Source organism: Octopus bimaculoides, chromosome 3 (assembly GCF_046866305.1).
Source record: "Octopus bimaculoides isolate indiv1 chromosome 3, ASM4686630v1, whole genome shotgun sequence".
Lineage (NCBI taxonomy): Eukaryota > Metazoa > Mollusca > Cephalopoda > Octopoda > Octopodidae > Octopus > Octopus bimaculoides.
The window spans coordinates 56,338,619-56,352,379 of NC_142930.1; the positions used below are offsets into that span (position 1 = coordinate 56,338,619).

Below are 13,761 nucleotides of genomic sequence, written 5' to 3' on the forward strand. Positions count from 1 at the left end.
TCTATGTAGAATTTAACTTTATTAACTTTACTATGGCTCTGTTATCACATCAATACTAAAGGTCAGTGTAGCTGTTTCCAGACTGGTGGTGCCTGTGTAGCTGATATATAACTTTAACATCTTCAAGTTAATAACTAAAAGGGACACATGAGTAGAGCGGAGACTTCAGGTGGCAGTAGTTTTGTGGAGAGAATAAATTGAAAAAAATGTTTAGTAGTAGTTTAGGGAGGTATGAAATATGATAATGATAGCAAAGGGAACACAAGCATAGACTAAGTTTTAACTAGATTGTAGATGCATAGTACAAAATTACAAGAATTGTATTGAAGCAGATTTAAAGACAATAAATGAATACAACATATCAGAGACCTAATGCTGTTAAAGTTTTGGAAAGCATGAATTTACTTATCATTCTATTGAACATTTTTCAGATACAAGCTCAGTTGTTTAAATGTACAACAGGTACTCTATCCCTTATATGTAAGTGATGTGTACACAACCTGAAAAGGTATTAAAAATACCTGACTTGATTGCATTTATAATTTTATTGTTTTTATGAAATTCTCAGATCTTTTTATATTCATCATTCCACAGAAAATTTATATCACAAATTTTATTTTGTTGACACATTACAAAAAATAAATGGATATTATATTGAATATCAAGATTGGCTTATATGAACTTTTATACTTGAATATAATTAAAAATGCACCAAACAGCTACTGAATAGTATTGGGTAATACTAATTACCTCAGTTAAATATTTTCATGCTAATAATTTCCTTAACATAAGTTTTTGATTCATTTAAAGATTGTAACATTTTAAACTTTAAATTATTGATTAAAATGTTTTTGAAGATACTTAATAATTGTTATTTGATTTCTCTCTTTACTTTTAGGAATATTACTCTGTATGGGAGAAGAAGACATTCATCATTTGCTTTTTCGGAACCAAAATATTGGAATTATTGAGAAGCATCATGCAGTAATCATGTTCAATCCATCTCCTTACCGGACAGTTCAAGAATATATGGAAAGAATAACACGCCAGACTTCAAAAAGTCAACCACAACATATGGCAACCATTCACAACATACTTGAATATACTTTTGTTTTACAAGTTTCGTTCCTTTCAGAACTTCCATCCAACTATGCAAGCTCTGTTGTTGACTTGAATGTCAGTAGGTATTTTGTAGAAAATAAACAAGACACACACAATTTACATTACACTTCCATTATCAGGGATGTGCTTCAGATGTTGCTTTACACAAATAATAACAGTTCTTCTTGTCCTAACACAGAGACATTGAAAAAATCTCTACAACAGATAGCATTTCGATCTCCTGCTGGGTGGATATTATTTGGTAAAGAAAATCTAGTACACTTTGAATACAAATTATACGATTTTAATCCATCATCACAAGAGTTTGAACTTGTTCTACAACTGAGCCCATATGGATCAAACTATAAACTGGTACTGAATGTTATTCAAGCAATATTCTGGCCAAATGGATTAAAAATTTACCCAGATCCTTGTTTCAAAACAAAGGAGAACTGTATAGAATCAGGTATGGAATCTTTGCTTATTTTTCTTAGATTTCTTTAAATATTGATAATCAATTGGCATTTAAGCTGAACAAATCACAACTTGCATTGGCAAGGGCCAATTCAATAAAGGAAAATATAATAAATTAAAGTTTACTTATGTGTCATGAAGAATAGGAATGTGTAACGTTTACCCATGAAATTTTCATTCTCATTGTAAAGCAACACATCTTACATTTTATTTTTCAATTTTGAACACTATGCAAATATTTTGTAGTGAGATTGCCTTCTTAGCACTAACTGCATTTTAATGCTAATCACATTATTCAATGCAGAAGTAGGAGTAGACTATGTCATTTTTCAGTTAGATACATTGATGCAAGCAGAAGTGGGAATTTTGCTTGCAACAATAAAAGGATTTGAACCTATAATTATGGAATCAGCAGTGCAGCTTAATTTTACAGCTATCTTTACTCCACATATACATTTATATACATATATGTTTATATGTGTCGATGGGTAAAATAAATATAAAGCTTTAAATTTTAAAATGCTAGGCAGGTTATAAAATATGTAAAGTAAAAGATTTAGCAGGAGACAGAAAATCCCAGCATTAGAAGTCAATTATTTTCCAAGTTATTTAACTTTTGTAAAAATGTGTTCTATTGTTTTATTGAATTATATTTTTGTATGTCATAAGCAAAGTATATGCCAAGGGGATTCGTAATCTAGGGGCATCTGCTGAATTGAAACAGATTATGGAAAATTGGAGAAAAGTAGTTTTGAAAACAATTCCAGTTAATACCAATGCAATTAAAATTAATGAAAAATCTTTGGAAACAAGGAGTGGAGATGTCCCAAGAGTTTTAATTGAGAATATCAAATAGAGTATTGAATAAGTTTTAATGCAGCAACAGTAGTGTATTGACTATTCTAAAGGATTATAGGTCTATACAAGTAAATGTAAAAAAATTGCTTCTTGGTCTGATAAAGAAAGTTTGAAATAAATATTGAAGGTTCATTTTTTAATGCAACTTCTCTTTCTCTTGATATAGAATGGATGATGATATAGACTCATGTAAAGACATTTATACATATATAACTACTCTATTTGATTCAGTCAATGGAGTGTGAATATGCCTAAAAGAGTTTTAGTTGATCATGTTAAACAAATTCTTATTTCTAAGACTGATACTTACTTTAGTAGTTGCTGTTTGTTTCACTGTTAAGTTATGGGACATAAGTACAGGCACTAATTTTCTTTTGGCTTTTATTCTTCACTCAAGCTCAGTACAATATCTATAGTAAAAGGTTACACAATGTACATAGTAAGATGGCAGGGTCATAAGCATAAAACAAAATAGTTTTGTTCTGGTTCTTTGCACTCTGAATTTAAATTCAATAGAGGAGAATTTTGCCTTTCATCTTTTCAACACCAATAAAATAAAGAACCAGGCCAGTTGGTGAACTGGCAGAACTGTAAGACTGGCAGAACTGTAAGACTGGCAGAACTGTAAGACTGGCAGAACTGTAAGACTGGCAGAACTGTAAGACTGACAGAACTGTAAAATGTCTTGCAATAAGCATTTTGGATCTTTGTGATCAGAGTCCCTCAATGATTGACCTAAATTCATCATCTAACTGAACACTACCAACTGGTTCTTGAGTATGTTTAGTAAATCTCACTCTGTTGCAAGCATTTTGGTTAGGTGTCAGGTTTAAGGATAACTTCCTTCTTCCTACAAGTGTTGGAAGCTTCAAATAAAAGAAGAGAACTTGTTAGGTGCACTACCTTCTCCTCCTTTATTAAATGGTAAAAAGAGAATGGAAAACTTTTAACTGGAAGTCACTTTGGGTCTTTGGACTCAGGATAATGGTAACTAATATTAGTTTCAGACTTTGGCACAAGGCCAGAATGATAACTAATGTTGAGGCTAATATTGTTTGTATTGAATTTAAATTCTCAAAGGAAAATGATTGAACAAAAACATTGACAATGAGAAAGTTCCAGTTGTGTTTATGGAGGAAAACAATGATAAATTACAAGTTTTGGGAGTTGAGAGTTAGGCAGGCAGAGCATACCAGTTTATATTCAGATTGACACACATTGAGCAAGTACAGAAAGATTGAAGAGCAAAATCTATTTTAGTACAGTATAAATACACAAAGCAAATTTCTGGTTATTTGATGCAATGTTGTGGAGAGTTGGCAAAGAATGTTTGCTGATTAGTACAGTGTAAATAGACAAAGTAAACTTCGGGGTATTTGACACAAGGATTTTGAGTGTGGCTGAGAGAAAGTCTGCTGATTAAGCAGTTCATCAAATTATGAATGTAACCGAGAAAACATGTGCATGGTTTACACACAAAACTGTTGAGGGATGATTGTGATGATAATGACTGGTTATTCCAAACCAGACCATGGTTAAACACACCTATGTTCAAGAGTATTTCAGCTATGAACATTCTTTCTCTTTCTTGTGTCTCAATGATTACAATGGTCAAAATATATTTTCTTTGTTTTTAAAATGGAAGTGTAAGACATGAGAGAATTTGGTTGCTCTTTTTTAGTAGGCCCAGTGATCTAATAGAGACAACAGAGCTGTTTACATGTTTTATATCTTTTTGTTGTGTAGAGAAAACTCAGCATTTCACATGGAGAAACATGTAGCTTACAATGTAGGCTATCACTGAAGGGAAGTTGCCTGAGATTTGTTAGAAGTAATATGAAAAAGGAGAATGTGTTAGAAATTTGCTTCCTTTCAGTGAGTAATATCAGTTCACACACACACACATAGAAAGAAAGATGCATGTACATATATAAAGATTTTTATACGTATATTGTATATGAATATATATAAGTATATATATATATATATATACATACACGTGTATGTATGTATCTATCAATCTATCTATCTATCTATCTATATATGTGTGTATATATATATATATATATATATATATATATATATATATACATACACATATACATATATACATATATGTACACACACACATGCACACATATATATGTAAACATATATATATACATATGAAATATGCATATAAGTATAAGTTTTACGTCTTGTCACAAGCATATTTTTAATATCTGTATTCATAAATGTGCACATCTACATATGTCAAGTGTATATCCTTATGAGCATGGATAAAGTTTATAATCCTGAGTTGTATGTGTGTACACTACATACACACACACAAACCAAACAATCACATCTTTTTGTGTCATATCTTTTATGCATTTACTTTAACAAACTGTCAAGTCTTAGACATTTCTATTCTTCAAATATTTTCCTCATTTCTTTATATCAATTTCATCCATTTTTTATATATTCTTGATATCATTTTAATGTTTATTTATTTAAATTAGGTATGACATTACTCAATATTTTCTTTTCTTCTTACTTTTGGTAAAAAAAAAAACCTTCCCACCTATCCATAATTATTAGATTCTATTTCACTAATATTTTCATATATATATATATATATATATATATATATATATATATATTAAAGTGTAATAAACCAAAAGAACAACGGTTAGTTATTCTTTATTTCTTGAGAGAATGATTTTTTTTCTTTGACATACTTAATATCGTTATGCTACTAATATAAAAATGTATAAAGATGAAAGTTTTTAAAGTTGTTGCATTTTAACCCTAGGAAGGCTTGAATGAGTAGGCTTTTGATCAAATCTTTTCTGGTCATAAATACTCCATCATTTTGTATGTTCGTTATGTACATTCTCTAAGTTATCTATCTATCTATATATATATATATATATATATATATATAAAATTGAGAATGTATGGTTGTGTGTGTGTGTGTGTGTGTGTGTGTGTGTCTGTGTGTGTGTGTGCGTGTGTGTGTGTGTGTGTGTCTGTGTGAATCCCTAAAACTCCAGAACTACACAACCAATTTCATTCAAATTTTACATGTTCCTTACTTAGGGTCCCGGTTGTGTTTTAGTAAAAAAAAATTTTAATTTCTTGCATACTTCCATCCCACAACAACATCATATCTCCTCCACTATTACGATTCAAAAGTGAAACAAAAACACTCGTCATTCGAACCGGAATCTCAAAAACATTGTTATTATTAAATTTATGGATTTCTAATCAATTTGGAGATATTTGCTATCGAGTTGCAGATTTTTAACAATGCATTTGATGATTATTTGCTTTATTTCTCAGGCCAAATTTACAACTTAGAATAAAAGAATAAAATTATTATTTCATTCAAAAATTGATGAACTTTGTTTTTAGTGATGACTTGAAATGGTAAATATTTTTTCTAACTGTATTTGCTTGAAAAAACATACTTTTCTTTATATTAAGCAATTCATTATAATTACTTTTACGATGTGCCTAAATAAAAACCATCGTTATAGATCAGCATTTCTCAACCTCTTTCGCGATTTGGCTTCCTTTGGACATTGAAAAAATTTATTTCGGCTCCTCTGTGTTGATGAAAAATTTAATCAAGCTTCCCATGTATCTGAGATAGACTGGCCGGCCCATGACAAATCTGACAAAAGGGGGGACCCGCAGAACTACCAGCTCACGAACTGCATCTGAAAGTTGGCGTGCCAATCATGGTGCTAAGGAATTTAGATGCTCCAATAATGTGCAATAGTACGCAGATGACTATAAAAAAATTGTGCTCCCGAGTTCTGTAGGCAACAATCTTGAATGAACCGGCTGCTGGCTAAGACATACTTATAGCTCCCATGTCCCTTATCCACTCCGATATGACCTACAAGTTTAAACAGATGCAATTTCCCATCAAACTCTGCTTTCCCATGACAATCAACAAGGTGCAGGGACAATCAGTGCAAGCGGTTGGTTTGAATCTGACAGAGCAAGTATTCTCACATGCACAACTGTACGTTGGCTGTCCCCATGGTCTTTCTATTTGTGCACCTGAGGGAAGGACGAAGAATGTTGTCTAACAAGAGGCACTCCAACAACGGCAACTTTGACTGCTCTAATTTCAACTCCGCAATTTTTTTCATCGTCCTGCCAGCCTACCTAAGTCCAGTTTTGCTTTGCTCTCCTTACTAACTCACCATGACATTCTTTTTTTCCTACCGAGATCCGTCGCCCAAACACCACTTCGTATCCACTTCTTCCTCTTTTTTATGTCTTCGTTTCTCTCTTCACGTCGTTCTCTGACCGGGTGAAACCGGGCTCAGCTACTAGTTTAAATTATTACTTTAGTTTGTTATTTATTTATTTGTTTGTTTGTAAACTGTATGATAGGATTTAAAGAAGATTAACCTACTTTTTTTAGGAATTTGACCAGACATGGAGAGGTTCCCTTATATGTGTCTATGTACCTTAGCATGAAAGCAATATATTGTGTAATTCACGTTCCATCAACATCATCATCATCATCATCGTTTAATGTCCGTTTTCCATGCTTGCATGAGTTCGACAGTTTGACATGGAGCTGGCCAGCTGGGAGCTGTCCAGACACCAATAGTCTGTTGTGGCATGATTTCTATGACTGGATGCTCTTCCTAACACTAACCACTTAAGAGAGTGTGCTGTGTGCTTCTTACCTGCCACTGACACAGGTGCATTTATGCATCACTGGCACTGGTGCTTTTTATGTGGCACCAACACTTGAAGGACAAGCCTGCATGTGTGAAAGAGCAATTTTACTTAGCTTAACTTCTAATAAATCACAACTTCCAAAAATGTTATTAATGATAGACTGCTGCCATCCACTTAATGAGATTGTTTTCTTTGATAAACCAGCTATCTACGTTCTTTGACTTGTGAACTGTTCATCATTATTGAGAATGAAATATGTTGTCACAGATTTTTATCATTACATTCGCTGGGTAAGACTCATAAATGAGTCAACAATAGTATTATACAAATGAACAAGAAATTCCACAAGGGGTGACCGAGAGAGGCATTTAACAACAAATTTATTCAAAGCAGGTTAACAGTGCATACATACATAAATTATCAAATTCTCACTGGTAACAAGACTAAGATGTAGGAATTGACTAAACTGTATTTGCTCAGCCATTAATTATTTGGAAAATGAGAGACAAAAGAATATGAATCTGCCAAAACATGCTGAAGTGTTTTTCTTGATTTGCTAGTATATGTCCAGATTGAAATGCCAACAGAGTTCTACCCTGATCTGGCTTATGGTGAGAAGGGAGATGTATGATCTCTGTGGTGATCTCAAAATCTCTGGCTGGCAAGAGGTGAGAAATATGTGAATCCTTCAGCTCCCCATGGAAAAATTCAATTGCTGCAAAGACTGAACACTTGTATTTTGCCCAAGAGTGTGAGAGCAAAAGAGAAAACAGAGAGAGAGAGAGAGAGAGAGAATAAAAGAGAAAGAGGGAAGTATTGATACTTTGTTCACATTGAAATCAAAGAGACACTCTGCAATGATTTTAGCTAGTGAAAAAGGACATGAGTCTCAAGAAGATTCAAGATGATGTTCACAACATGGATTCAGGCTGATGGGTTGATATTTTGGTTGTTCCCATGAAAATGGTGTGGTTCATTTATAACAGTGAGCAGGTAATTTTGCATTTGGGGTTCAAATCCATACAACTTCCAGTCAATATTCAAGTTGTCTAACATCAACTTCCTAATGAGAAGTGGGTTCTCCACCACAAAGCCAAAAACCTTTTGGCCACCAGTTTTGACTCAAGTACTTCTTTCACCTGACCAAGGTAACCTTCAACAAAAATGACCTTTTGACTCTCACGTAAGCTTTCAGCTTAATTTCTGTCATCATGATCATGATCATCTTTATTGTTGTCATCGTCATCATCGTCGTCATCGTTGTCCTCCTCCTCATAATTTAATCTTCCTGTTCCATGCTATACACAATTACAGACTCCCACCCACTCCTAGCTTTGTATGTATATTTAGATAACATGAATTGAATATACTAATACAAGTAATTATTTGATAAATATTTTACAAGTACACCAGGAAAAGTAACCATTTAGAGTTATACTATGTTTTAGTTATCAATAGCTAAATATGCAATATTATCAGGCTTTGATTTCATCGAATCATCATCATCATCATCATCATCATCATCATCATCATCATTTAATTCCGTTTTCCATGCAGGCAAGGGTTGGATGGTTTGACAGGAGTTGATGAGCTGAAAGGCTTTTCAGGCATTTCAGGATACCTTAGAGATTAATTGGATATGCAAATAACTTACAGGAGTTACAGCATAAAACATGGAAGTTGAGTAAACCAGAAATAGTCTGCATTGGCAAGAATTATTCCACAGAATATGTAGAATCACCCATGGAAAAATTCAATTACTGCAAAGACTGAACACTTGTATTTTGCTCAAGAGTGTGAGAGCAAAAGAGAAAACAGAGAGAGAGAGAGAATAAAAGAGAAAGAGGGAAGTATTGATACTTTGTTCACATTGAAATCAAAGAGATAATACTTTCTTTAACTTTGTCTGTTATTAGAGTTTCATCTTACAGTTTATCTATTTGTTCTTCTTGCTCTTATTGTTTAAACAGGAGGAAAGGCAGTGCCCAAGACCTTTTATAGGGTCTTTGAGGCTGATAGGTGTTAGAGCGGGAGGTGTCCTCAAATTGGAGATATTGTTTCAATACTTGCAACAGATTGGATTCCACTAAAGACATTAAAGAGTGAGGTAGTAGCATTAAACAGAGTAATGCAGTGTCTGTCACTCAAGTATGCTACAGTAGAATTTAAACTCTGAAAACAAAGCCAGAATAAATATTCCTGTTTGATACTCTAACTGTTCCACCCAACCACTGTCCTAATGAAACTCTATTAATCCTGGAAGGATGAAAGGCAAAGTTGGCTTTGACAAGTTGACTTTGAACTCAAAATGCAAGAAACTAGAATAGCCACTGCAAGGTGTCGAGATTTGGGCAAAACCAAGCACCAATTTTACAGTTGAACTCATGAAGCTCATTTAAATATCTGCTGCTTATGCTAACACTTGAATCAGACAAATGCTAGAGCTCAGTGTTGAGAAACATGTTGTGTCACATTGCAACAATATTTTCCTATCTCCCTATCTTAGGAAAGTTGGCAGAGGCAGGCAGAAAATGTTCGAAACGATGTTGAATTAACAATGATCATTAACATGGAATTTCTCAATATTGTATGACACTAAATAGCATAAACTTGATGTTACTAATGAGAGAAAATTCGTTAACTATTAATGTGTTGCAGCTCCTTCCATCCATGTAACTAAAAGTTTTTATTTCTTTCTGGACGCTTGCCATGCCAATATTTATTTATATATTTATTTATTTTATATCATGCTGGGAAAATAACTTTGTCATTGATTACAGGTTTCTAACATACCAATAAGCAGTTCACTGCATTTATAATTGCAAAGGTGGCAATGCAACATATGTGAAATTGGCAGAACAATTACTACACTGTGTGCTTTTATTTCAAAGCTATGGAATTTTGGTTTTCGCATCAGTGCTTACTTATTTAATAACTATATATATATATAAGCCAGATATACACATGCATATGCACATACACATATTTCTCTCTTCATCTCTCTCTCATGCATACACACTCATATATGTATGATGCTGATGATGATGATAATGATGGTGTGTGTGTGTGTGTATGTGTGTAGAACTCAAGGAGATTTAGCCTTTAGCTACGGAGATATTATTACAAATGATAGATTAAGAAAAGTCAAAACAAATTGCACTCATTTCTAAAGAAGAGTGAAGGTTATTTTTTTGTTTTGTTTTGATCCAGATCAACCCTGACCAATCAGATTTATGACCAAAGGCATTTCAGCCATGATTGCCTTATCTTTTTCTAGGATTACATTAGTGAATATATTTCATTTGTGTTTAAGATGGTAGGGTGGGATTTGAGGGACATCTGACAGCTATTTCTAACAGCCCACCCAATCTTGCAATCGACTGATGTTTTGTTCTGGGGAAAAGTTGGCCTGCTCACCTAGCCAGTAAGGTGATATCATCTGAAAGCCAAAACAATGCAAGGAAGTGCATTGTGACCAGCAGTGTGTTACAACATCCAACAGTCTGGTCAATATTGCAATACTGTGATGTATATGTAGATATGCGTGTGCTTGTATGATATAATTCAGTTTCATTTCAAGATTTCTTGCCAAAGTATCTATGTATGTTTGTTGGTATGTATGTCATTCTCAGATCAGTTAAGAATGAGTATTCGAAGTTGTCTTTCTGTCTTTCTTGACAAGAATTATTATTACAGATACAATTTTGATCACTTAAAAAGAGTTATGAAGCTTACTACGTTAAGCGCATCATTCAACTATGTTCTGCATGTAGAATATATGTGTGTATGTGTGTGTACGCATGCGTGTGTGGGTATTTATATGTATGTATCTGTACATATAGCATCACCAACATAATCATCATCATCATCATCACTATTTAACATCTACTTTCCATGCAGGCATGGATTAGATGGTCCGAGTAGGACTGGTAAGCCGAAGAGCTGCACTAAGTTCCAGTTTAATTTGGCATGGTTTCTACAGCTGGATGCCCTTCCTAATGCCAACCACTCTGAGAGTGTAATAGGTGTTTTTTAAATGATTATGTAGGTTCTATTTGTGAAAGTTTTCTCTCTAGACATTGGTCAATTCAAGGCATAGGTTCTCAAAGTGGGTGCTACCACTCTGGTGGGTGTTGAGATGGTCCAGCTGGGTGCTGGTTCCTAAGGGGGTGGGCGGGGGCAGTAGAGAAAAAGGAGGCATTGGGAGGAAGGCAGTGAATTGGGGGATGCTATGAATTTATTATATTATTATAGTATTGTATACAAATTATACAATATTATATTAGATAACAAATGATTCACAGTATATATAAATTAATAAAATATAAAATATTTATTTTTACATAAATAGGGGTGGGGGCACTGAGGGTATTATGTGGCTATGAGTGGGGCAGTGGCCCAAAATGTTTGAGAACCTCTGATTCAAGGTTTTGATAGAAGACAAAGGTGCACATATTTTCTGAGTAGAATTTGTTAAATGGGAAATAAAAGTAACATAGAGCACAATGCTAAAACTGATATACATTATATTTGAGATCCAGATAGTAGAGTTTCAGAAAACTATCTTCGCTAATATCTGTTGTCGAGTTGAACTGATTCATCATTAAATCTCAATGCATGAATCAGTTGAAAGAACGATTTTATATTCAAAGAAAGTGTGAATGTTGATAGGTGTAATACCACAGCCAAGTAGTCACCAAAGAAGATAGATGAATTTTTCATCCCAGAAGATGGTAAGGTTCACATCTAATAGATTAAAGAAAGGACTATCTAAGATGGATATTAATAATATGACAGATGACGCAAATATATAAATATATTTCTTTCATGTAAACATCAAAAATATTGAGATGAATATTAGAGATCCATGGTAAATGTTAAATCAGATTAGTATAGAATTCAGTGTGATCTCAGACCAGCTATGATTTATCCTAAAATATGACAATTTCCAATATTATGAGATAAACCTGACAATAGAATAACATAAAAACTGTTGGATTTGACGGAAGATCAATGTTTATTCTGAGAGGGCAAAATTCACTATTAGTACTTCACTAGAATCAAGCTTATGTTTAGTAATTTATGAATGCTAATTTCATAAAATCTGGAGATATGTAAAGCAATGTCAATTCCAATGGAATATAAATTCAGAACAGAATGAGAAGAAACTGAATAGTGTATGGTAATGTTTAATACCTTACAATATTTTGTTAGTGAAAGCACATGGCCAAGTGGTTAGGGTATCAATTTCTTAATTTGGCGGGGTACTGTGTTCTTGATCAGGGTACTTCATTTCACATGCTCCAATCTTTTCAGTACCAATGAATTTCTTCCAGGTGCTGCTGTAGTCCCCTCTCCCACTAGCTGCCACATCCTGGATATACAACTAAATCAAGAGAAGAATAGGTCTGAGAGAGGATCTGTGTCCATTCATGACTACAATAGACACTTGAAGCAATTAGGGAGATCATAGGAAATGTTACCAAGCAATTTTCATTCATGAATGATGACTGGCTGTTCTTCTACAATATTATATTGTAAGTCTTGGCTTTACTGTTTCTACCAACTCAAAACTCTTTCCATGGTATATAATAAATTTATTTTGTTATTGCGTTCTGGTAATATTTCTGAATATTTGTAATCTGTTAGGTGTAAATACAAAAGTTTATGGGCAGTCATAAAAGTTCTTCTAATATATCATAACACAAATACACAAATAAAACATTGAGGCAAAACAAATACTCGATATCAGTGAAGGAAAATCTGTGAAATTTCTAATCAGTTTGTGCCTTTTATTGTGCAACTTATGTATTGATTTATTGATTTCTTTTTGTCATACATTGATTGTTATGATGATGAATAGACTGGACGAAATCATTCATTTTCATTCTGTGTGTGTGTGTGTGTGTGTGCATGTGTGTGTGTGTGTGTGTGTGTGTGTGTGTGTGTGTGTGTGTGTGTGTGTGTGTGTGTGTGTGTGTGTGTGTGTGTGTGTGTGTGAGTGCTTGGTTTGGGAATTTGATAATGTTACAAAGTTGTAGAGTTTACTCAGATGCACTGTAGGATTTAGAATGGAACAATGATCACAAATGGGATACATAAGAATGAGGATGAGAAATGTATGAAATTAGACAAGCTAGTGTTTGGATTTCAGCAAAAGATTAACTGGTGCAGTAAAAAAAATTGGTTCAGTGAAAAACTGGTGCAATGATAGAGTTCATATAGCTGTCTAATAGTAATAAAAATATTAGCTTTAGCGAGGACAATTTTAGCACAAATAAAGAAGTGTATTGAAGTGAGAGACAAAAAAGTGATGAATATACAGGCACAGGCATGGCTGTGTGGTAAGAAGCTTGCTTCCTACCACATGGCTCTGGGTTCAGCCCCACTGCATGGCACCTTTGACAAGTGTCTTCTAGTATAGCCTTGGGCTGACCAAACCCTTGTGAGAGAATTTGGTAGACAGAAACTGAAAGAAGCCCATTGTATATATATCATCATCATCATCATCATAATTGTTTAATGTCTGCTTTCTATGCAGGCATGGAGTGGACGGTTTAACAGAGGACTGGCAAGCCAGGAGGCTGCACCAGGCTCCAATCTGATCTGACAAGTTTTCTGCAGCTGGATGCCCTTCCT

At 33.8% G+C, this 13,761-nt stretch overlaps 1 protein-coding gene across 1 annotated transcript in view; it reads left to right on the plus strand.

Annotated features, from left to right (window-relative positions):
- LOC106868455 (atrial natriuretic peptide receptor 1) overlaps positions 1-13,761 on the plus strand; it is an 880,915-nt gene that overhangs the window by 544,777 nt on the left and 322,377 nt on the right. The window contains exon 2 of the mRNA XM_089349012.1: positions 899-1,567. Coding sequence (XP_089205138.1) covers positions 899-1,567 — 669 coding nt within the window. The remainder of the gene's footprint in view (positions 1-898; positions 1,568-13,761) is intronic.